Genomic DNA, 27,382 nt, shown 5'->3' with positions numbered 1-27,382 from the left:
AAAAGTTTTTTTTTCCAGCTAAAATGAAGATTATCTGGAATCTAATAAATAGAAACGGGACATTTATCGTATATATGTATTTTTTCCTGGTAGATAAAACCAGTTTTCTGGTACTTAATACCAGAAATTCTGGGTAAATAAAACCACTAATTTCATTGTCCAGTATATATTTTCTTCGTAGTTAAAACCATACTTCTGGAACATTTACCAGCAAATTTTAGTACAGAAAAAAAATATTCCGGGTATACCTATCAAGCCCTTCCCTCCGAATTGTCGTAAACTACATGGTTATTCCGATAATTTAGTTTAGAGAAATATCTTTATTCGTTTTTTCTTAGAAACGATGTTGTAGTGAATGTTTTCTTTAGGAATATAACCTATATCTTATGTGTTCTTTTTAGAAGGAATAGGAAGAATACAATTAAATATATGCTATGCATAATTCATAAGGCGCTTACTATAATTTATCGGGAAGAGCTTAATATTCTACCAGAATTCAGCTATTGTGTAAAAAAAATACTGGTATATTCTACCAGAATTCTGGTACATTTTTACCATCAAATCAAATATTTCGCGTATATCCCACCAGATTACTGGCACAAGGAAAAAAAAATGTCCTGATATATTTTACCAGAACTTTGGTGAATTTTTACCAGTCGAAAACATTCCCCAGAATGTTGGTACATCCCTGGTATATTCTGGTGTATTTTACCAGGAATTCTTCGAAAAATACGCCTGATAGGAATCTAAAAAACACTTTTTCTGGATAAGTTTAGCGGTAAATCTGGTAACCGGTACCAGGTCAAAAAAAACAATAGCTAGCAAATATGCAACTTCTTATCTCTCAAACTTGTGTTACGACTTAATAATTAGGGGACACCTTCATTTATCTGACTTGTTTAAGTTATAAACTAAACTTAACTGATCCCTAGAAAGGAGGAAGGGACAGCTTTGGAGTCAATTTCTTAAGCAAGAAGTGTACCTAAAAGAATTTAAAAAAATTCATTCAAATTGATATTCTGTATTGCCATGAGAGTAATGGGTTCATTTGAACCATAAGAGGTTTGATGGGTGGAAACGTAAGGCCAGTTAATAGAGCCAGAAAACAGACGAAAGATAAACATATCAGATATCTGTCAACGTTTTTCCAGAGTCTTAGGTTAGGCTAGGAAAGTGGCTGTCCATGATGGAATCGGACACACTTAGGCTCTCAATTCTTGGAATATATTTTGACAAAAGTTTTAATGTATCGACGTATTGGACTATCAAAGTTTTATATCGTCAGCTGAATGTGAGATATTGGAATATTTCGAAAACCAATCCATATAATTAATTGTGAGGATAAAAATAAGAGGACCTTAGTGGTTAACTTGTGGTGCGCTAGAGGAAGCAAGAGAGAGTTGGGAGAGAGCGTATCTAAAGAAGAAAAGAAGGAATCTATTCAAAGCCAATGATATAAAACTTAAAGAATATAAATTTGTAGGAAATTTTGTCGGAGGCTTTGCCAGTGGAGATTATACCAACTCCATTTCTATTTTCAAGCACCGATAGCGTAGAGGACACTATTTAAACAAGGTTGGTAGTTGTAGGCTTAAATTTTTGGAAAACCATTTTTTATATAAAAATGAAAGATTTACAATGAAAACTTAAAAATATCGTACAAGATGCTTACAACATACTATAAAACGAAAAACATGCACAAAAATAAATCGATCTAAGATTTTCTAAGAGTTGTAGCTATAGTAATTAAATTTGCTTTTCCTTTTAATTTTCAAAGACAAAATCTTATTTAATAGAATTTTACGGGCTTTTTAAAGTTTAAAGATGTTACTATATGAAAGTCTGCAAAATAGGAAACAATTTTTGTAAAACTAGTTTGGATACATACAAATTAATGTTTCAAAATGAGGCTTGGATGCGACCTACGCTGACTCGATATACTCTTCTTATCACTGGTCAGCAAGGATTTTCTGGCAAAAAAATATAACTTTTTCAATCGGTTTTGATATCCTTAATTCAAATCCGACCTCAAAATTAATAATCAGGTTTTTGAATTATTACTTTTTAAAATTCGAAAAAAAAAACACTCACATATATAAGGCTTTTTGAGGCTATCTAAATGTATGAAGCAGGTTTTTTCTTTTCTATGATCCTTCTTTTCAATATTTAGCTGAAATATTTATATTAATAAATAAATTGGGTGGCGCAACAGTCCGTTGATAACTAGGTCATAGTGACTCACAACTCTCAACCATTCCTGGTGCGAGTACTGTTGTCAGGGATGGATTTATATTATTTCATATTATAATTGAAAAATCTTTAAAAGCTCTTAGATTCCACCTGGCTTACAAAAATCTAAAAAAAATCCTAAACCATTTATGTTAAACGGTTTTCAACACAAAACAAAAAGATAAAACGGATTGAAAGTTAGTTTTTTCCTTGTAGCGAATCTATTGTCTGCACAATTCCATTATTTGAAGTTTTTAAAATATATTAAATAATTTCGAATTGGAATTTTTAAAACTTGAGCAAATAGTCAAAATTAAAGTTTGGATTCGAAATCAGCACTAAAAATTAAGTTAAAAACGTATTTTTCAAAACTTTGAAAGTATTAAACTCAAGGTTTGCTTAGAACTTCTATTCGAGTCAAGTAAAGACTCAAAACTTATGATAATTTCTACAAACAAAATAAGATACTTAAATGATTAAAATTGTATCTACATTATTACATTTGCACTTTACAGAATCATCATATAATTTATTGTTTATTTTGAAATTTAACTTTGCATTCAAAAAACGATATTTGTTTCAAAACAGAACTTTAAAAAGAAATCAAAGTTCAAAGTTCAAAGTAGTATTTTTGATAAGTTGTAATATTTTGTTAAACTGTCATTTTTGTTTTAAATTTTTTTAACTTTGTTTAAACATTTCAATTGATTTTAAAAACTTCGTTAAGTCATTCAATCAATAGAGCATTTCACAATTTCCACATATTTAAAGACGATAATTCAGTAGCGTTAATGTTTAATTGTTTTTCACTTTTGATTTCATTTTCAGTTAAAATGAAAATTTGATTCTGTTTTCTGATCTCTTTTGGGAATCTATACTAATTCTGTATGATGTCACAATTTGTAAACACAATATTATAGATTCGAGAAATATTAGGGATTGACCAAATTATATCACTTGCGACATATAGGAACTAACGTAGCAAGTACTGTGATGGTACAGAAGTCGAAAAAAGTTAGTCCAGCCTAAGCCATTAGATTGATTGAATTCAATTTTGAAAACTAAAGTTTTAAGCAGATTTTTGTAACAGTATTTTACATACAAAATGTTTAGTCGTATATCGAAATTCAATTTTTTTAAAAAATTGCACGATAAATTTGTAGATGATACATTTTTGTCTTAACTTAGCTCATCTCAATATAAGAAATATATTTTTGCATTGCACTAGAGGGGTACTCCCTGTATCAGAAACGGGTATTTAAATGTTCTCAGGAATGCATTAATATTTTTTCAAATTCGATATTTCAAAAACTGGTTTCAAAAAAATACCCTAATATAAATGATTGTATAAAATAAATGATTTTAATTATTTTTAAAAGAAAACTACTTTGACTACATAAATGTACACAAAAAAATGCTTGGAACACAACTCAAAGCCAACAGAAACCCACCACCTTACGTTGTAAAGGGAATGACGGTCACCGGTGTCAGTGATGGTGAAGGCCTCGCAGTTGATGTCGTTGTTGCAGCGGATGCTTGTTTCAAAGCATCTATCATCCAATCAGCAAGAATCGGTGCTGAAGTGGTCGTCGTCGTAGTGGTTGACGTTGTCCTTCGGGATGTTGTTACCTCAGGTCTTTGTGAATTTAAATTTTTATTTGAAGTTGACCAGCCCCAAGCCTTTCCAGTATTCTCTACCACATTTGTATCCTCAACACTAGGACGGAATTTGAACTGTTCGAAAACATCATTATGCTGGGCAATTATTGTTTCGGCTTTTGGAGGTGAATTTTGTAATGGCGAAGTCGACAGCGTCATTTGACCAGGAAATTGAACAAGCTTAGCTGATGATGAGTCCTTGTTTGTGTCGATTGTATTGAAAACCTCTACATCTGGATCAACTACTAATGGCATTATTTGGGATTGCTTCCATATTGTAGGTTCTGTCGGAAAACGTACTTTATTTTGTTGAATCAATGGTCTTTCCTGATTTTGAGGTGGTCTTTGGTTTAGCCATTGATTATTTATATTACCGGATACAATCCAAGGGTTTTGAGCTGCTCCCGCTGTGTTAAAACCTTGCTGAACTGGTCGACCATCACGACCATTATTATTGATTACAAAATTTTCAGGATTTAGTCTATTTTGTTGCGGTCTCTTTGTGGTTGTACTTTTTAGTAATTTCGATAAATCCAAAAATGGCTCATTACCTGTTATGGTTTTTCCATTAACCACAATCGGTTTCATAGTTGTAGTTGTTTTTGCTGATAATTTTTCTGTAGTCACTACAAATTTTCCCCAACTAAGTACATATTGTATTAACATAAAATTATTGGAACGTTTTATATTTACAAAATTTAAGTGGGAAACAGGAAAAAAAGAGTAGAATGGGAAATGATAAGTAGAGGTCAATATTTACATTTAATGTTTATACAGTATGTGTTTTACACAAAATAGTAGATGATAAATTAATTAATTTTAAACCTACCCCACAGATGTTCCTGTTGTGGTTTCAGGACCTGGTACTTGGTTGTCTTCAAGTGGACAACAGATAACTTCTTCAGCATCGATGAATGAGCAACGAACAAGAAAACTATATTTTATGGTTTTCTGTTTCAAGCCTTCATAATAAACTCCACATGATGTAAGCCTTCTGCAAATACCTGGTTCACGGGTTTTGGTTCTGCAATTATCCCCTTCTTCTAACGTTGCTGAAATGATAAAACATTTTGTATTAAGGTTAAATTTCATATTGGTCATAGGAGCACTATCGTAATTATGGTACATATCAACAAACATTAAATTTCAATATTTTTAAACGGTGTTTTAAGTTTTATTTGAGTCTTAGTCTTAAGTTATGCTGTGTTGGAAGCTTATTGTGGTTGGGGTTTGTTATGAAAGATTTGTTTAGATGTTCACACACACTAATAGTGCACATTTCTTTCTACTATAAATTTGTAAATTTATTCAATTTCAAAAGAAAATGGGAGAATTACTGAACAGCTATAAGGGTCTCGTTAAATAAAGTCAGAGAAAAAAAAGGCTTGAATAGGGCCCACACTAATAACTTCAAATTCCGTCTTTCGATTTGTGTTGCTTAAAAGTTTGTAGGTTTTCGTGTTGGGGTAGCAAAGTTTTTAATCGAATTATTCTTAAAAATTTTAAAATAACCAACAATATTTTTCATATAAAGAAATAGTTCAGTTTGAAAATCTAGTTTTGTTAAATAGATTTTTAGTCGAAAACAAATTTTGAACAATTTAAGTAGCATTTCTTAAATTTGTTTGTAGTGCCCGCAGCATGATGGTTAGTGCGTTGGACTGTTGTTAGTGGCGAAGGTCGAGCTCCAGCTCATCTTCAATTCAAAAAGAGGCTGGGATGCGACCCACACTGATAACTTCCCATCCCGTCTGTCGATTTGTCTTGCTTAAAAGTTTGTCTATATGTACTCGTATCAATTTTTACCAAATTTGCGTACTATTTTTTTAAGATTTTATTTTTTATGAAAAAAACGGACTATTGGATTTTTATATAAAAATTACTGAATATGGAAAACAATATTTTCTGTGAAATAAAATAAGTTTCAAGCCAATATTTTTAAATTTTGAAAAGCTATTTGAGTCGAAAGTAAATTTTTACCAAGTTTTAGTATTGTTTTTTTTTAGAGTTTTATTTTTTGTAAAAAAAACTGTCAATTCGATTTTTTAAAAATTTTACCAAATGTTGAAAACAATATTTCTTATGAGATAAAATTACTTTGAAGCCAATATTTAAAATTTTTTAAAAGATATTTGAGTCGAAAATCAATTTTTACCAACTTTTATACATTTTTTTTAGGTTTTTATTTTTTGTAAAAAAACTGTCAATTGTATTTTTTAAACTTTAACTGAATGTTGACAACAAGATGTTTTGAAAGATAAAAGTAAATTAAACCCAATATCTCAAAGTTTTGAAAAGATATTTGAGTCGAAAATCAATTTTTACCCACTTTAATAAATTTTTTTTTTTTAAGGTTTTTATTTTTTGTAAAAAAACTGTCAATTCGATTTTTTTCAAACTTTAACTGAATGCTGACAACAAGATGTTTTGAAAGATAAAAGTAAATTAAAGCCAATATCTCAAAGTTTTGTAAAGATATTTGAATCGAAAATCAATTTTTACCAACTTTTATAATTTTTTTTTTAGGTTTTTATTTTTTGTAAACAAACTGTCAATTTGATTTTTCTCAACATTCTTCAAAATGTTGAAAACAATATTTCTTATAAGATAAAATAAGTTTGAAGCCTAAATTTCAAGTTTTTGAAAAGATATTTGAATCGATATTCAATTTTTACCAACTTTGAGTAATGTTTTTTTTTAGATTTTTATTTTTTATAAAAAAACTGTCAATTAGATTTTTCTCAAAATTTTATCAGATGTCAAAAACATTATTCTTCGTTGCAAAAAATTGTTTTAGACAGAAATTATATTTCAGTCGTAAAATTTTGGAGGTGACAAATTTTTTTTCAGTTTTATTGATTTTAAAAAAAAACCGTTATATTGATTTTTTTCAAAAAATATACCTGTTTGGTATCATGTTACAATATATCATATAAAATTTAATTCAAGTCTCTAGCGTTTTTGGTTCGTAAGATATTTAGGGTTAACCAAAATTTTCACCTTTTTTTTAAACTGCTATAGTAAAAAAACCACCCACGCAATATTCTTGAGAGCCCCTTCTGCATCTTTCTGCCTTATTATCTGTATAATAAAATTTATTTGAAGTCGATATCTCTTCTGGTTCTTGGTCTATGGACGACGAAAAAACGTCGCGAACGTACGGACGTACGGACGTACAAACGTACGTACACACGCACGCACAGACATCTTTCTAAAAATCTTTTATTTCGACTCTAGGGACCTTGAAACGTCGAGAAATGTCAAAATTTTCAATTTTACAAATCGGACCCATTACAATAACTTCCTATGGGAAGTTAATAAAAAATAAAAAGTCAGCAGGTGTCGATGGTATATCCAACGTTGTACTAAGACATTTACCGATGGAAGCAATTGACATTTACACCACACTCTTCAACAATGCACTAAATAATGCATATTATCCAATGCATTGGAAGACCGCTGTGGTTCATCCTCTCCCGAAAAAGGGAAAGGACAACTCCAACCCGTCAAATCTTCGGTCGATAAGTCTTCTTCCAAGCATCAGCAAAGTTTTCGAAAAAATCATTAATAGGGCTCTGACTAAGTGGGCTGCGGACAACAAAATAATTCCGGATAATCAGTTCGGGTTCAAGGCGGGTCATGACACAATTCATGCTGCGTCTAAACTCGTTTCTGATATCCAATGGAATAAATCAAAACAACAATGCACAGGTGCTGTTCTGGTTGATTTGGAAAAGGCCTTTGACACCGTATGGTTAGAGGGTCTTTACCTAAAACTGAGCAGGCTTGGCATAAGCAAGCCATTGTTGTATATACTTTATGATATGCTTAACGGTAGAAAGTTAGTTGTCAAAAGTGGCAATGTAACTTCTACCACAACATTCTCAATTAAAAATGGTCTTCAACAGGGAGCGGTGAATTCGCCGATTCTCTTCAGCATTTACACCAGCGATCTGATATGTAGTCATACAAAGGCAATTGCGTACGCCGACGATCTATCCGAACGACGAGTATTTTGAAAGTGCACACTTGAGCGGCTTCATTCCACCAGAGGCATTCCTCTTTTTAGACAAATGCGGTCTAATACAGGATAGATTGGCAGTTCCGTTAATCTACCACGTCAGACGAAGAACCGTGGATAGGCGACTCCTATACAATCGGGACGTCATGGCAGAAGGCGTAGCAGAGCTCCTTCGGTTCAGTAGGGCTGTGTCCGAACGGGACCTGATAGGGTGAAGCAGGAGAAATAGTTTTGGTGGCTTCAATCGGCACTTGATATTGGGTAGTCGGGATGGGGTTTTAAGCCTTGGCCGGCTTACATACTTGTTTTAAAGTTTTAGGGTTTAGTTTTTTTTTTCAAAATTTTTTAATAAATACAAAATTTAATGAAATTTAAATTGAAGTAAAATAGATCTTAGGGCCGAAAGGCATTAGTAGTTAGTGTCATAGTTTGACTTAGAGTGTCCTAATGGGACCATTAAGGTAGTTGTAAGTTATGGATAATTAGGCTAGTTTTATGAATTTTTGTCTAGCTTTAAGATAGGTTTAAGAATGAATTAATAAAAATGAATTAAAAAAAAAAAACAGAAAGTGCGTTGGACTGTCATGCCAGAGGTCCTGGGTTCGATTCCTGCCTGTGCCATCTAAAGTTTTCTTCACGGGTACTGCCTCTTTCGAGGAATAGGCAATTCTTCCAAGAGTAGTTCTTGTCATGAAAAGTGCTTTCTCAAAATAACCGTTCGGATTCGACTTTAAACTGTAGAACCCGTCCATCCCTGATAACATTACTCACACACAGGAATGGTTGAGAGTATAGTAAGTTACTAGTAAGTTTATGCAGAGAAGTTAGGTAAATCTTACAACACCTTTTGCCGTAGTTAGTGACCAAAGAGAAAGTGAAACGATAATCCATTTCCTCTGCAAATGTCCTGCTTTGGAAAACACTAGAATGAAATACTTTGGAAAAGTATTCTTTCAAGAACTTGATGAGCTATCTGAGACAAAGATTAGAGACCTAATCTTTTTTCTCAATGCGGCAAAATGGCTCTAACATAATCACTATGAAGCTTCTCTATAAATCTTTCCCTTTCTATCACAGGACAAACGAATTTTTGGTATCAAAACGGCGCACTACTCCACTAATTGGACCTCAGGCTAGGTTGCCTTGAGATCACCATTTCTACCTACCTATATACACTAGGCCCTAGTTCTCAATGGACTGTTACGCCACTTAATTAAATTTATTTAGTTCTTAAATTTTTATAAATTGGATGAATGAAATTAATTTGGGAGATATCAGGAATCGACCATCAATTTTTACCAAATTTGTGTACTATTTTTTGTAGATTTTATTTTTCCTATGGAAAAACGGACTGTTGGAATTTTATAAAAAAAACTACTTAATATCGAAAACAATATTTTCTGTGAAATAAAAAAAGTTTGAAGACAATATTTTTAGTTTTTGAAAAGCTATTTGAATCGAAAGTAAATTTTTACCAGGTTTTAGTAATGTTTTCTTGTTAGGTTTTTATTTTTTGAAAAAAAATTTGTTCTCAAAATTTTACTGAATGTTGACAACAATATTTTTCAAAAGATAAAAGTAATGTAAAGCCAATATCTCAAAGCTTCTAAATGATATTTCAGCCGAAAACCAATTTTTATCAACTTTTATTAATTTGTTTGTTTATGTTTTTATTTTATTTTAAAATATTTTCAAAATGCAGTTGATCAGAAATTAGTAATATACGTTTAACATTTCAATTTTGAACTCATTTAAGATCTGTTTTCAAGGTATAGAATTTCGAAAAAAAATCATATTTTTTTTTTAAATAACAACAATGACAATGTGGAGCAATACAAACATATTTTAACCTTATTAAAAGAAGCCAAATTAAGCAAAGAAATTAAAGCAAAAATTTAAAAAAATCTAAATGTTTTTTTTTGAGAAAAATGACAAAATTAAAATAACATAGTGTGCATCTTAACCTTACATTTACACATTTCAAGGGCTGAAGTGCCAACTTTAGTATAAAATAATATTAAGGTATGGTCAATTTTTTTTTAATTTGGGCAATTTAATACATATGAAAGCATTCCAACATTCCAACAGTTTTGTAAATATGCCATATTCAAAAGCTAAAACTCAATAGTTAAGAGGGTTTTTGGTGCATTTCACGCAGAAATGTAACAAATTGTTTTGAAACTTTCCTTTTTTTTTTAAAAATAATATAAACTTTTCTTGTTTCCATTTCTAATACTACGAAGAACGCTACAAAAATTCAAAACCCAATAAAATGAGAAAAGATCTGATATGAATAATTTACTTAATTTTCTGACGTAGTTTTTTCGAATTCAATTTTCGGGAGTCTATTATTTTATTATTATCGCTATCAGTCTGCTAACTCGTAGATGATAGTAAATATTTGTAACTTAAAGGAGTCAACAAAACTTTAAAATTGTAGAGAAAAAAATGTTTAGTTCTTGAATTTAAGGATATAGGTGCATTTAAGTACATAATTTCTCTAAAAATTGAACAAAAACAAATTAAACAAATAAGTTGGGAAGAAACTTTTATGTGGCACTCACAAATTACACGTTTCAGAATCTGTTTTAACTTCAAATCCCAAGACATTCGAAGCCTTTATATCAATAGATATAAAACGTTCATTCTGTTTTTCAATTTGCCATTATTTTAACAAAAATGTGACTTTTGCTGTTTTTGGGACATTAAATCAAATGCACGAAAATGTCGCTAGAACTTCCAAAAAGTCTATTTAAAAATATTTATTATATTTTAAGGTTTAAAAATGTATCTGCAAAATAAGATTTTCTCAAAAATTTAAATGTCATTTTCTTAGATCAACTTATTTTTGTTTGGAAAATCAATAGAGTGGTTTCTTTATTGATTTTTACATATACAATTTTTAAATTGTGTGCTTATAAAAATATAAATATTACATGGTGGCCCTTTCTGAGATATCGAGCATTGTTAAAAAAAATCAATAATTTCATTTTAAATCTTAAAAATCTTTTAAAAAAAAGAGGCTGGGATGCGACCCTAACTGATAACTTCCCATCCTGTCTGTCGATGTCTCTTGCTTAAAAGTTTGTCTCGTATCAATTTTTAGTAAATTTGCGTACTATTTTTTGTAGATTTTATTTTTTATAAAAAAACGGACTGTTGGATTTTTATATAAACAAAAATGACTGAATATCGAAAACAATATTTTCTGTGAAATATTTTTAGAAAGATAAAAGTAAATTAAAGCCAATATCTACAATTTTTGAAAAGATATTTGAGTCTAAAATCATTTTTTACCAACTTTTGTTAATTTTTTTTTCTCAAAATTTTATCACATGTCAAAAACATTATTCCTTGTTGCACAAAATTGTTTTGAAAATGAAATCATATTTTAGTCGTAAAATTTTGGAGGTGACAATTTTTTTTTCAGTTTTTTTGATTTATAAGAAAAACCGTTAAATGGATTTGTTTCAAAAAATATACTCCTTTAATATCACGTTACAATTAAGTATATAAAATTTAATTCAAGTCTCTAGTGTTTCGAATCTATTGAACTTGAAGCGTCAAGAAATGTCAAAATTTTCAATTTGATAAATCGGACCCATTACAATAACATCCTATGGGAAGTTAATAACGGTTTTATGAAGGGTACTTTTCTGGATCAATATCGAAATATGTTTTTCTTGTAGAAAGAAGCCAAATTAAGGAAAAAAATTAGAAAGATTCGAATTTTCGTATTAAAAAATGGATCTTCTATAATCGTAATGTCATGTTTGATTAGAAGCTCGAGTTCGAAATTTTGTACGAATTACGAATTTTCGATACGTAATTGAAGGCGAGGTTCAGTATTTAAAGGAAACTTATTATCAATTCGACGATCTCTTATTCAAGGCTTTTTTTTAAGAACCTGAATATTTGCTCTTTTTCTTAGAAACATATTTAATGAAAATAATTTAAAGCTTTGCTAAGGTTTTTCCAAATTCTAAATTGAGTGAAACAAAAATTTTAGTTGTTTTTGACAGCAAACTGCTTTTTGGAAAATGTAGTTAAATTACTAACAAATCTTTATATGAAATATTTATTTATACAAGTTAAACGCATAAGCTTTTTGGCTTATATGCCCCCCCTGGATCGTCCATTGGTCAAAAGTTGATGAATTTGTGCTGAGTTATTGGAAGAGGGCTGAATTTCCGATTCATATTATGTTCTTGATCCAGTCCTCTTTTTAAAGTAGTACTTTTGGAAAACAAAGTTCAAGTTCTTTTGTTTTCTCTATTATAGTAATGTAATTTGTTTACGAATTTAAAACTTGCATAAAGTTCCTATATGTCGCAGTAAAAAACATTAAATAATTTCTAAGAACATTTTTAAATGAAATCTTTGCTAATACGAATAAACTGTTTATAATCATTTTTACTCATATGACCCCTTCTATTCTTCTATTTGTCAAAAGTTGATTCATTTTGCCACAAAGTGGAAAGAACATAAAATACAAATTATATTCTTAAATGTAAAAAATAAATGATTTAAAATATACATAATTCATATCTAATCGAATAACGCAATACGATTAGATTTGTATTGAAAGAATTCCTACGAAAATTTAAAAAAAATTCCCAGCGAGGGGTTATGACCTCTACGACCTACCCCTGGATCCGCCATTGCACGAAGCAAGTCTTGTTCAATAAAAAAAAAGTGGTTACAGTTTCAGAAAATATCAATTAAAAAACTAATAATTTGTTGCCGTTTTAAGTGAGTAAAATAACTATAAGTTTCGTTCGTTTCTAAGTTTGATTGTTGTAATTCATGAAATCACCCATTTCAAAGAAGATTAAATTTTTTGTTTCTGAAATGCGACTTAATTATTAGGTTGTAAGTGAGTTTACAATTTTGGAATGAAAAAACTTTTAATTTACTTTATTTGCCTGTGTCATATTGTCTTTATTTTTATGTGAAGTTTAAATATAAAGAAATGTCAGACAATTTCTTGATGCATGTCCTTCAAATTTGTAAAAGTGTTTATCGCAGTGACCTACTATAATATCAAAAGAAATGAGTAAATTTGTTCGAACACTTTCTTAAACCCATCTTATCACTTGCACATACTTTAATAATAATTGATAAAGTCGTTGTCTTTCGAATGAAAAAAAATATCTTCTAATCTGGAGGTTTTCAATATCAATTTCAACTTATTGAACTTCTTATCAATTCATTAAATAAAATATTCTCAAAGAAATAGAAAAAAAAACATTTTATTTTAAAATATACCGGTCAGGGACTTATTTTCTGTACGAAATAGAAGCACACTTTTTACAGGCGCAAGCAAATGTAAATAAATAAATAATATGTTAATGTAAAAGTTAAAAAACATAAACAGACATTATATTAACTTACATATATTTAACGTTCAGATCGGTTCAATTCATATGTACGTACCTACGTTTGTGGCGTAATGTGATAGTGAAAATTACTACATGACTCGTTTCAAAGCGATTGTAATAGTTTCAAAACAATTTTAAGGTTTATAAATAAAATTTTAATTACTTATGATATATCCAATAAGAAAAAAATAAACCAAAATTCAATAAAAATATTGGTCTTCTACGAATAAAATAAAATTGTGTACAAAATTGTAATCAATAATGGTTAATAAACTGCTTGACTTATTTTTAGCTGACCTAAAATCAGCTAAGAACTGCGATTAAAAAAAATAAAAGTAATACAAATAATTGACTTATTTTTAAATCTACATATACCGTGTATACGAGTATTCTTGTTCAATACTAAAAAATGTGAACAAACCAACATGCATTCAAGTGTTCTGAATATTTTTTCATTTTATATAATATATTCAGATAAATAGCAACAATTAAATTGAATTTTAAATAATTTGCATATTGTTTAAACTGGATTTGCTTACGATTAAATTTGATTGTATTATTATTCACTGTCTTGTGAAAGGTCAACATTTATATAAACAGGATAATTATAATCCTAACTTATGTCCTACGTATAGGTCGTACCAAGCACAACTAAATGTCGATATTATAGTAATTTTTAACAACAAAGTTAATGTAAATTAGTACATTTTCAGAAAAGTACGGAGTTCGCAAAATGTCAAAACGTTTCGAAATAGTGTAACAACAAAAATTAACTTTCAGAATATATATTACTATTGAGTTTTAAGTTTTTTTGAATTATTTGAATAATAATAATTGGATTGACGTTCAAATCAATTTTGTATAAACTAAAAACTCTAAACCTTTGTAAAAATAATTTTGCCGAAACACTAGTTTTGAAGAAACTCAAATCCACTTACTGCCTAATTTTATCAAAAAATAAAGTTTCAGTGATTTTGGAAAAAGTAAGTATTATAATTAAATGGTAGTTAAAGATGTCAATTTAATTTGAACAAAGGACGGTTCAATTTCGAACATGTTGCAGATTATTTTAAGACTGCATCGTCGAGTAAAACAACAAAATTCCGATTTGTAAATGAAATGAACAGAACTTTGATTGAAATGGCGTTTATGAGTGAAAAATTATATATAGTTCCAGTTTATATAGTTTATATAAATTGTAATAGAAGAAGAAGATTTCTCTGGCTTGCAGAACTTTCTACACGAATTCCAACAAGAAAACATTATGGATATTGGAGACTGCAACGCAACGGTAGGAGACTTACAGCTTTTACAGCTTTTACAACTGGAATCTGAGTTCATCCCTGAGAAGATTAGGGCATCAAGAGATCTGAAAATTGACGCCAACGAAAGAAGAGTCACAGAAATGTGTGAAACGATTTGGCTCACATTGTTGAATGGGCGAACAAGTAGTGATCCGGATGGACATTTAACATACATAAGAGAAACGGCTTGTTCCGTAATAGATTACTGCCTCGTACGTTTAAAATGGCTGGAGGTCGTAGAAGATTTAAAAATCGATGAACTAGTCTATTCAGAACATTTACCGTTTATCGTTACTTGTATATGGCGTACAGACGAATCATCCAGCAATAACAGAGACATGAAATTGTTGCCAAAACTTAAGTGGAAAAATTCGCATTTGGACCGATACAAAAAGAAGCTAGACAGTTTGGTGGCCTCCGTCTCTAACAACGAGATCTGGAACACATACATCTTGGTTTCGTGAATAAACCAGGTAGCTCAGCCATTCCAATTTGCTCAAAATCAAAAATGGAAAGATCCATGGTTTGATAGAGAATGCGAAGCTGCAGGGAAAAAATCTTTTCGATATCTAAAACTGCTAAGAGCAACAAACTCTAACCTTGCAAAATGCATGTACCAAGAAGCTAATAAAGTCTTCAAAATCACGTGCAAAGAGAAACAAAGCAAATGCTCTCTGGAGCTAATGCGCAAATTATCAAAGGTAAATAACAGCACCTCGTTCTGGAAAATAGATCGCTCTCTCAATGGTAACCCTTCATCCAAAACATAAAAATTGATATAAACATCCTAGCACAACATTTTGAAAACTTGTTTAGCAAACCAACAAACCCCAACCAGTTGATGCTTCACGCTTCTCCACATTCGGAATATGAAAGCTAGGACCATGTCTTCACCGTACAAGAAGTCCTGGATGTGATACACAGATGGAAACCCTACAAAGCTCCAGGCGGAGACCGTGCACCGTATGAATTTCTCAAAAACGCATTGTTAAACTTTATTGAAAAACTTACAGATGCATATAATTACTTATTTGGTGTAGGGTATATTTAAAAAGGTGATAATAACGATACAAAAAATAATCAGGGCATATCATTTCTGAACACCATAATGAAAATATTCACTGGCGGCATTCTAGACAGGCTCACAGCCTTTAAAAAGTAAAAACCTTTTGAGTGAGTTTCAAGCCGGCTTCAGGAAAGATTATTCGACAGTTGACAACGTCTTTTTACTAACGTGCATAGGAAGATCTTATCTGGATAAGGAAACGAAATTATATGCTTTCTTTATTGATTTTAAAGTAGTTTTTGATTCAATCAATAGGGATGCATTGTTCTACAAGCTCAGTTGCATGGGAATATCCACAAAAATGTTTAAAATAATAAAATGCCTGTACGAAAACAATAAAACATCGAGGGTTAAGCAAGGCTGCCTTTTAAGCCCGCTTCTGTTTTCTATCTTCCTAGATGATTTGACATCAGCTCAGCCAGGTGGAATTAATTTTGCAATTGATGCAAATAATGATAAATAAACTACAAGCATATTGTCGTCTCTGGAGCCTCACCATTAATACAAATAAATCAAAAATTCATGATCTTTAGAAATGGCCCAGGCAGATTCGCAAGATATGAAAAGTGGAAATGGGAAAATGTGCACTTAGAGTTGGTTAAGGAGTATAAGTATCTTGGAGTTACTATAACACCAAAGCTTTCATTCAACCAACATTTCAATGCAAAACTAACAGAATCGAAAAAAAGCTATCAATTACAATTGGAAGGAGGTTCTCAGCAAAAAATATGTAGCCCCGAGCGCCAAATATAAGCTCTTTAAAGCGGTGATGAGATCGGTAATGTGCTACGCTGCCCTAGGGGATTTCTTCAATATGACCAAGTAGAAAAACTTTTGAGATACTTCAACAAAAAAATATTCTGGCTTCCAGAAAACACCGCTAACTACATGCTACATCTAGAGACTGGACTTTCTCCGTTGTACATCTTTACTCTTAAAATGCATTTTAACTACATTTTGAAAGTAATGGCTCTGCCAAGTCATCGTCTATCCAGGATCATTGCCCTGCATCTTCTTAACCGAAAACCGCAGTTTTGTAGAGAGTGGATGCTCCTAGAGCAGTCACATAATATTGAATTGCTAGAAAGTGGGACCGATGCTTGGAACTGTTACACTACTCGCAAGGATTGTAAGTTCACCGAGATGGCAGAACGAAGCACCACGCGAAGTATGTACAAGGGTCTGCAGCACAACCTCCACGCCAGCAACTATTTTGATGACCGCTACACGTTGGAGACAATCCCTACTATCTTTAAAACGAGAGGAGAGTTACTACATCTGAATTACCGACCATATTGTGCGGATGAAAACACAGAGTGTACCCTATGCAAGCACAGGGCTAGAGAAGACGTACTACACTTCCCAGCAGTGTGTCCTTTTCTTGCTGCAATCAGAGGAGGACACTGGGGAAAGAGCGTCTTAACTTTAGATAAAGCCAAAGGAATCCTAAATGGTCAGGAGTGGAACGTGTTGAGCAATTACGTCAAAACAGCGCTAAAATACAGATACCAAATCCTGAACGAAGCCTTCTGAACGCACCTGAAATCCACCCTGCAAAACGAACATAATGAATCTTGATACAAATTTCTTTAGTTTATTAACTTAATACAACTTGAAAGTATTAACAATTCTATTTATATTGCACTTGTTTAGATTATACTCTTTCTTTTGGCTGACGGCAAAAGCCAATGCTATAACTGTGAAATCAAAACAAAAACAAAAAAATAAATAATTTTTTCTCCCTTTCAACTATGTTCTAAGTTCCCAGATCTTTAGAAATATTCATACCTAACGTGTCCATAAGAAAAGTTCTAAACATGTAGTTACAAATTAAAGTCCTAACACGAAGATTGTCTGCTATTATTAAATTGTTTGAATCCCTTTTCTGTGACATAATTTCTTTAAATTGTTCTTCTGGTCTATGTGATAATCAAGATGGGCCTTTGAAAAAGTCCTCAATTACTAATAATTTACAAATGATTGCTTTATGCTTCGATACTTTCCAAAAACACTCTCAAGTCAATTGCATATTTATAGACTTAAGCAAGGCATTTGACAAATTAAGTCAGGAAATTCGTCCAAGTAAATTTTATTAAGATTGGACTTAACGTCACGTTAACTTGCGAGGAGTAACCCTTCATGTGAATTTAAAGTCAATTGGGATGTACCTTAAAGGAGTTAACTTGATCCATTGCTGTTGATTTTATTAAATCATTATTTTTTATTTATTTATTTAGCTTAATACAAGCTATCATAACTTAACTTAACTTTAAAACTAGCTTAACATTTTTTTTTTTTTTTTAATTTTTTTTTTTCAGTTCTTGTTATCAGTTTTCAACATTAATTCATGTGGGCCCTAAGGCCCACATAAAACCTCTTTAATGTACAAGAACTAACAATTTTGATTTTACTTAACTTAAAATTACAGGGGAGGGGGAATTCGGACTCAAAAAGGGAAAAAGTAAAGGGTATCTTTCAGATGGGATTTGGAAATGTTGAAATCGAAAACTACCATAGCAGCGTTGCAGTGACGAAGAATTCTGGACATTGGTTCAAAGTGCCCGTAATTAGTGCGGTGATGAGGGATATAGAAAAGGGAAACAGATCGCAGATTTCGAGGGTTAGTGTTAAGATGAATGTCACTCAGGAGTGCCGGGGAATCTATATTGCCCATTAACAATTGGTGAGCAAATAATATATCAGCGTTTTTGCGTCTAATATATAGGGGCTGCAAACCTATCAGTTTTAGTCGATCAGCATAAGGAGGCAAGTTGGATGTATCATCCCAGGGGAGGCCACGTAAGGCAAATCCGACGAAACGTCGTTGAACATTTTCAATTCGGAGTGAATGGTTTTCATAAAAGGGAGACCATACTTGGCATGCATATTCAAGATGAGGACGGACTAGGGAAATGTAAAGCGCTTTAGTTACATAGGGGTTGGAAAATTCTTTTGACCATCTCTTAATAAAACCGAGAGATCTATTAGCTTTATTAATAATTTGGTCAAAATGGGAATGGAAATTCAGGTGTTTGTCACACATAATACCAAGATCTCTAATAGAATCGACTACGTTGACGGCGTCATTAAGGAAGTAGTATACTCTATGAGATATGATTTGTTTGCGCGAAAAGGTCATTTGTGTACATTTACCTACATTTAACTCTAGGAAATTATGCATGCACCAAACAAAAAAGATATTAAGATCATTTTGTAAAATTAAGGAATCAGATGGAGTAGAGATAACCTTAAAAATTTTCTTATCATCCGCAAACATTAGAATATCTGAGTTTTTTAATTTAAGACAGACATCGTTAACAGATAAGACGAAGAGAAGGGGGGCAAGGTGACTACCTTGTGGGACTCCAGAAGTTGCATGTATAGGACTAGAGACTGAGTTACGGAAAAGGACTCTATAAGTTCTATTCACAAGATAGGAGCTTATCCAGTTTATAAATATAGATGGAAAGCCTAGAGCTCTTAGTTTGAGATAAATTATGTTATGGGATATTTTATCAAAGGCTTTGCTGTAATCAGTGTATACGACATCAACTTCTTTGCCATTCTCAAGGGCTGACAAAACTTTGGATATAAATTCAATTAAGTTAGTCGTAGTGGATCTACCTTTAAGAAAACCATGTTGAGTGGGGGAGAATAAAGGCTTGCAATGGAAATAAACGGAATCATAAACTAAGCTTTCAAAAAGTTTTGGAATGCATGAAAGTTTAGCAATAGGTCTATAATTGTTAATTTCAGTTTTATTGCCTTGTTTATGAATGGGAAGTATAAATGAATCTTTCCATATATGAGGAAACACACCTTGGGAAAGAGAGAGTTCAAAGAGTACAGTTAGAGGCTTTGACAGGGAATGCATACATTTTTTTAGAACAACTGATGGGACGCCATCAGGACCAGGGCTAAAGTTTTCTTTGAGGCTTACGATTTTGGCAAGTACCATTTCTTCAGTTATTGTAAACGATGAAAGGGAGGTTTGAGTGCAACCATCTAAATAACTAAAGTAGTGTGGATCAGGATCATGCAGATGTTCAGTATACGATTTGCTAAAGTAATTAGCAAATAGATTTGATATGGTTGTTGGATCAGAGGAGATTATGTTGGAGAATCTCATTGAAGGTGGAAACTCATCAGATTTTCGTTTGACATTTATAAACTTGAAAAATTTCCTTGCATCAGAAAGAAGGTTATTTTCCATTTGGTTAAGGTAATGGTTATAAAGGGATTCCCTTAATTCAGAGAAAGAATTATAGGCGAGAAGATAGTTGTTGTGATCAGTATCAGATTTGGACTGTAAAAAGATCTTCCAAAGCTTGTTACGGGTATTTCTTAGGCTACGGAGCTCTCTGTTGTACCAAGGGGGAGCAGAGGTGAAATCTTTTCTACGAGAGAACGGTACTGATTCTTCAATACAGTACGAAAGAATCAAATAAAACCAATTTGTAAGGGACTCAACTGTTAATTGGAGGGATCTTAATTCAAAATCGGCTGAGCTAAGAAGATTGTTAAGTTTTTTCTTTTGTTTTAAATAATTATATGTACTAATCTATGGAGACGATATGTTAAAATGAATCTTATTACTAACTAAATCGTAAGGATCTACAACAAGAACTTCGTCAACTTTGGGAATGGTGCCATTAAAATCGTTTAATTTAAATATTTTCAAAACGTAATATAATATAATTTAAACAATCCAATTTTTCTAACCTTGGTGTTGTTTTAGACTCAAAACTAACGTTTAACTATAAAAAAAGCTTACTTGATTTCTTCAGAAGATATTCCCGAGAATTCCGTTATCCCTATGTTATTGAAATTCTGTGTTTTTTTGTTTAGCCAATGTATTGAATACGCTTGCGTTTTATGGGTGCCATACTATTTCATTTATTGATAGAATGGAAAGTGTTACACGTAGAAACGTAGATTTTGTCTTCTTTTTTTTCCTGGCCTCATAGAGTTTTATTACCTCCATTAACTCAACGGCTTCCCTTAAAATATCTCCCAATATCTTTGCGAGTAATGTTGTCAGGAATGGAGGGGACCTTCAGTTTTAAGCCCAATCCGAAATGCTTATTTGAGAAAGCACTTTTCATGACAAGAATAAGTCAAATCATCGCAAGAGGAGTACCCGTGAAGAAAACTTAGCACAGTCAACCCAAAAAAATGGATCTTCAATTTCATATACTCTGAGAAAATATCATTTTTTATTTTCTTAACACAAACGAAAGTTGCCTTTAAATTACCGAAACTCGTCTTTAATTCAATCTTATTTTTACTTGCGACATGCTGCAAGTTTTGCATTCGTACAAATTTCTAACTCCAGATTTTAATCAAATATGACACTACGATGGTAGAGAAGTCAAAAAAAGTAGACATCCGATTCCGACTGTCAGTAGGCCTGTGTATCTGTACGGTCCCCTACAGCCCAAAGCAGAAGTAAAGGTTTTTTTAAGACTAAAAATAACAATAGTTCCTATACAAATTTGGTCAAAAATCGAAAATTCGAACCTTCTAAAAACAAACTAATTGATTTTTTTTTTAATTTTCTCTAAAATAGTTTTTCTTTTTAAAAAAATTGTAAATTCGAACTTTCTAAAAACAAACCGATTGATTTTTTTTAATTTTCTGTATAAAAACAAATATTTTTGTATTACTATAGAAGGAAACCCCCCATAGAACCGTTATTTTGATTTTAGGTTTTCTTATGAACTCATTTAACGATTCCAATAATTTTATTATTATTTGATGATCAAAAATTTCATTGTTTGTAAAACGTATATAAAAACGTAAGCTCTAAATAACTGCATACCACAAATATTTTTAAACCAAAATTGAAAAATTTTATGTATACAAAATAATTTAATACAATTTTTGAAATATACTATATATATATGTAATATACCCACTTATGAGTAGGAAATCACCGCTGAGTAAATTCAATAAGATTATTATCTGTAAAGTAATTTTCCAAGCTATTATTGTTTATGCATGCCCAGTATGGGTAACTTTTGCAAAAACGCACTTTAAAAAGTTACAAGTTTCTCAGAACAAAGCGTTTAAAATGATGGCAAATTTACCTTGGCATTTTCCACCCAACTTTCACACTAACAAACTGGAGTTCATCTAGTTGCAAGAAAAATGTAAGCTCTTAACCAAAGATTTTTTCTAAGATGTATTGATTCAAATAATAAAGAGTGTCCCAAGATTAACGCAAGATTTGAATTTGCCGGCATATGTGCAGTGAAGTGTTGGCAACCCTGAAAAAAAAGCAATTTGACAGCTAACAGTATAGGATTATTAAAAATGGAGCGTTACACGATAGAACAACGTGTCTTCATTATTAAAGAATATTTCAAAAATAGTGAAAGCTTGGCGGCTGCAGTTCGAAAATTTCATACAAAATATGGTCGGAATAGTGTTTTAACTTCGTCAACTGTGAAGAGATTAATTGAAAAATTCATGGAGATTGGATCCGTTGGAGACGCCAAACACACTGGTCGTCCAAAAACAAGCCGTTCAAAGGTGAATGTCGAAGCAGTGCGTGAGAGTGTTGCTGACAATCCAGGAACCTCAATTCGACGTCGTGGACATGAATTGCAAATTTCAAGAAACTCTCTACAGCGTATACTCACCAAAGATCTGTGTCTTCATGCTTACAAAATTCAAGTAACATTGAATGGATTATTGAACATCAACAAATGGACCCTGATTTTTCGAGCAAAATCATCCTAAGCGATGAAGCACATTTTCATCTTGATGGCTTTGTCAATCGCCAAAATTGACGCATTTGGGGTTCGGAGAACCCACATGTGATTGTCGAAAAACAAATGCATCCACAACGCGTGATTTTAGGCTGGAGGCATAATTGGGCCATATTTTTTTGAAAATGATGCTGGTCAAGCAGTGACTGTTACTGGTGCTCGATATCGTGACATGATTACACAGTTCTTTTTGCCAAAATTGGATGATATTGATGTGTCCAATATGTGGTTTCAACAAGACGGTGCCACATGTCATACAGCCCGTGAAACAATTAAATTACTGCATGAGACATTTCCAGGTAGTGTACTCTCTCGTTTCGGTGATCAAAATTGGCCTCCTAGATCGTGTGATTTAACACCATTAGACTTCTTTTTATGGGGTTATTTGAAATCACAAGTGTATGCCAACAAGCCCACAACCACCCGTGCATTAAAGGAGGAGATTCAACGCTGCATCAACGAAATTCAGCCACATTTATGCAGAATGGTCATGGAAAATTTCAACAAAAGAGTGCGCATGTGCATGCAAAGCCGTGGAGGCCATTTGTCCGATGTGTTATTCCATACATAACCCTATCCTATGTACTTTACGAGTCAATAAAAATATAACTATCAAAAGACTAAAAACGGCGTTTTCTATTTAATTCAAATCTTGCGTTAATTTTGGGCACCCTTTATGTTAATACAAAATTTAGTAAGTCAATAATATCAATGTTCGTAAAATTGGAACTAAAATTATTTATTTGTTTATTTATTTTTCTATATACTTATTCATGTCTTCATAAATTTAAAAAATCTACTTTTTAAATTCGCTTTAGATGCTCTAAAAATAAGATTTGAACATGAAATTCAAGAACATTCGAGTAAATATCCCAAAAACAGAAAAGTGATACTGACGTCAATCTAATGTAATATATAGAAAATTTGAATTTCTCGAGAATTGAAGAAAGAAAACATTCTGCCACCGTAATTTTTGAGTGCCACTCTAAAGTTTCATCCGAACTTATTTGTTCACATTAGTTTGTTTGTTTTTAATATTAAGAGAAATTATTTACTAAAATGCGCCCATTTCACTAAAATCATAAAACAAACATTTTTTTTCTCCAATTTTTAAGTTTATTATTTTGTATATTTCTAAAAAGTTCACGCAAAACAATAACTTTTCAAGAATTTGTCTTCTTACGATAGTAATAATATACTCTCGACAATGGCCTCAGAAGAAAATATGCCAAAAACAGTCTGAAATTTCTACAAACTTGGAAATGTTGGGGTAAAATCGGCTAAGGTGATAAATGGCTGTCACATTTTCGAAAGTCAAAATGACTTTCACCGAGCTTTCTGTCGTTGTCAGATGATTCAACTCAATTCAATTCGATTAAACAATTTTAGATTTGAATTGTCAAAATTCATTGGTAAAATTTTAGAGTGTGTCCTATAAAAATATCAATTTTTTTTCGTCGAATATAGTTACGTTAGAAAGTCACAAGAATATTTTGTTTTCAACGAAAAAGTAACTGGAGAAAATAATAAAGTGATTTAATGTTTAAGAATCTGTTTTCACTATTAAGAAAAATAGGTTCTTAGCTATCAATTTGACTATCACCTTACATAGAAAAAAAATTAGTAATTTTTATTTTCATTCATGAAAAATCACCTTAGCCGAATCCACCCCTGTTTTATTTTCCTAGACAAAAAGATTAAATTATTCTAGCAAACTTTCTCATTTTCTGGTTTTTGCATCTTGATTTTGAATCGTTCTTCGCATTTATAGAAGTGACAACAAGAACAAAATTTATTATTTTTGGAATAAAGCTGCGTTTCAACATTCTAACATTTCTGCAGGAAATGCGCTCAAAACCCCTCTCAACTTATTAATGTAAGCTCTTAAATAGTTTATATTTAGAAAACTGTTATGGAATCTTGGAATACATTAATTTGTACGGAGTCGTCCAAATTAAATAAAGGGCGATTTTTTAGCTATTACCTTTTTGGCAACACTGCTTTCAACATCTGAAGTACGTTTCTTGATTTGTTTTACTGTCAAACATCTTCAGTTTGGTCTATAATTTAACCATGAACCGTCTTACAAACGAGCACCGCTTGAAATTATTGAATTTTACTATCAAAATGCGTGATCTGTCAAGAAAGTTCATCGCGCGCTTCTTCCATTTTATGGTCATTTTAATCAACCCACTGAAGCGGCTATTCGGGCTATTGTAACTAAATTTTGGAGTGATAATCAGCCAGAAGCATTGCAAGAGCTACCAATGCATCCGGAAACAGTCACAGTTTGGTGCGTTTCAAATAAAAAATTGCATGCATTTTTCTGAATTTAATGTGTTCTTTTTTAAAAACTTTCCTATAGCTTTTAAAAAATCACCTTATAGTTAGATCATACCTTGCAATTTTCTTTAAGATTCTTATATTGTCACTCTAGCCCTTAAAATATGTAAGATACACATTATGTTCTTTCAATGTTGTTGATTTCAACTGTGAAAAATTGTGTACCACACAAGTTTTGTGCAAAAACGAAATGTTTAACTTGTTTCTAATAAATTCTAGAATAAAATATAAATTGTTTACAACCTTTATTTCATTTCACAACAATATAAGTGATTCAATAAAATAAAAGTTAGTATAGTTATGAAGTTACAATAACAGATTTAAAAACATTCTTACTATTGAATAAATCATAAAGATAATCTATGTTTTTGCTTCTTTGTTGTCGAATAATAATTACATGCAATTAAACATATCATGTTACTCATGTTAAAATACATTTCCACTATAAAAACCACAAACTACGTAAACAAAAATTGTTTGAATGAATTAAAAAATATGAATTTTCAATTTGTGTACATAGATTGTAGAAATTTTCCCTGATAGATTTCTAATCAAATTACATTCAAATCATGGATTATCTTTTTCTTAATTCAGTTAAAAAGTACGCCCATAAATGTTAAGCCTGAAAATTACTATGACTAATATTGATAAAGTTGATGAACCTTAAAAATAAAACCAAAACAAACGTCCTTCAAGAATCTATTCAACTTACTTTTCGAGTCAGTGTCATCATATTCCCATCCGTTGACGCTGGCCAATAAAACACTCAACATCAGTACCAGGAATTTAAGCGTCATTGTTGAAGACCACAACATAGACTTCTTATCCACCACGACGAAGGTCAACAACATTGTTTTTGAATGAATGAGGCCTCTCACTTGCGTTGCGGTTAAACAATTCTCACTCACGAAATAAATTCGAAATATGTTAGTCACTGCAGACACAAGATATCCGTAAAGATTTTTAAATATAATTTAAAAAAACTAAACTGCACTATAAACCAAAACAGTCATTAATTTAAATTATAGTTATCTTCAGTAAGCTGGTGATTTTTTTGATTACGTGCGAACACAATTTAATACCAATAATACACACTCTTCCGCCGCTGCCGCCCGCCGCACCGCAGGCCGTCTAACTGCCACAGGTCTTTAATTAAATTGAGATATTTTATCGTATTCTTATATTGCTCAAAGGGTTTCGCTTAAAACAAATTGATTATTAGTACTCCAGGGATAGCGGGCAGAAAAAATGTTAACCTTTTTGTGTAAACATTCAACAAATCCAATTTAATTAAAAACAATATAAACTATACAAATTCCACGTTTTCGCAGGTTTGTTGGCGTTCTGAATTTTATTGGGATCCGAACACGTACACGTTTAATTAGCAACTGGCTGACCACTGGCATGGGAAGCCCCAGATCCCAGACAATCGGTTTTAAATAAGAAAAAAATCATGAATTGAAAGCTTTTCTCAGACCTGATGACTTATTCTGGTTGCAAGAGATTATTCCATACTTCATTACACGGAATTGTGGAATCGAATCAAGTAGTGTATTTTATGAAAGTTGCTTCAATGGTTTAGGTGTTTCTTCCTATGCTTATTTGTTTACAGATTGCTGATTGCGAGAGAATTGGAATATTATTTGCACCAATTGAAGATGTTTTATTATTAGTAGTAACGACATAGTATAGGAAGTTAAGTTGTCAACTAATGATAATAACCGACTCCGAAATAGCCTATATTAGTATACTTTTCGGAGTTATTCATGTATCTTGATATCTTCAAAAATGTGTGATACAACAGGCAAAAAATACATAATATAGAGGCTCGGATGCAACCCACACTGGTAACTTCCCATTTCGTCGGTCGATTTGTCTTGCTTAAAATATTCATATTTCAATATTTTGTGTGAGATAAATTATTCGACGTCAACATCTTTCTTTATTCTCTAAATAGTTGTGTCGAAGCCCATTTTTTATCAGTCAGTTCGATTTTTCTCAAAATATTACGAAATCTCAAAAACTACACTTTTTATAAGATGAAGTAAGTTTAAAGTAAATATCGTTAATTTTTAAGAAGATATTTAAGTCGAGAATCAATTTTTATCAACATTCAGTAATGTTTTTAAAAAAAAAAAACCTTCAATTCAATTTGTCTCAAAATTTTGACCGATGTGAAAAACGTTAGTTGAATTTTATTTATTTGGTATCACGTCACAACATATACATATCGTGTCACATGAATAGGGATAAACTATTTTCGTTTTTTACTTACCTTTGTGTTTTTTCCATACCTCTCTAGACCCTTGAGGTAGTTGTATACAAAATTTGAATTTCTTCTTGCTATAAAACCGAGATCCCGGTAAGCTCAGATTTGGCTTATTTCCTCCTTGGTTAGACCCTAACATCTATCCAAACTTCTTGATTCTATCAAATTGATAGACGTACTAAGTTCGAAAGTATCACAATATCCTTTCATCTGATTTTAAATACAATAATAGGTACATTGCGATCTTGTCCCTATTTATGTTACACTAAAAACAGGTACTTTTCATGGCCTTCTTCGGAAAAATCGTCATAGAACTTGTATTTATGAACTTAATTCA

The 27,382-nt window shown here is 31.6% G+C and overlaps 1 protein-coding gene across 1 annotated transcript in view; it reads right to left on the bottom strand.

Annotated features, from left to right (window-relative positions):
• The window catches only part of LOC129945051 (uncharacterized), a 66,527-nt gene that overhangs the window by 3,045 nt on the left and 36,100 nt on the right, over positions 1-27,382 (bottom strand). The window contains exons 7-9 of the mRNA XM_056054712.1: positions 25,489-25,742; positions 4,718-4,940; positions 3,689-4,531 (exon numbers count right to left, since the gene is read on the bottom strand). Coding sequence (XP_055910687.1) covers positions 3,689-4,531; positions 4,718-4,940; positions 25,489-25,742 — 1,320 coding nt within the window. The remainder of the gene's footprint in view (positions 1-3,688; positions 4,532-4,717; positions 4,941-25,488; positions 25,743-27,382) is intronic.

Source organism: Eupeodes corollae, chromosome 2 (genome assembly GCF_945859685.1).
Source record: "Eupeodes corollae chromosome 2, idEupCoro1.1, whole genome shotgun sequence".
NCBI lineage: Eukaryota > Metazoa > Arthropoda > Insecta > Diptera > Syrphidae > Eupeodes > Eupeodes corollae.
The sequence above is the reverse complement of the archived record's forward strand: the minus strand, read 5'-3'. Positions and strand labels throughout refer to the sequence as shown.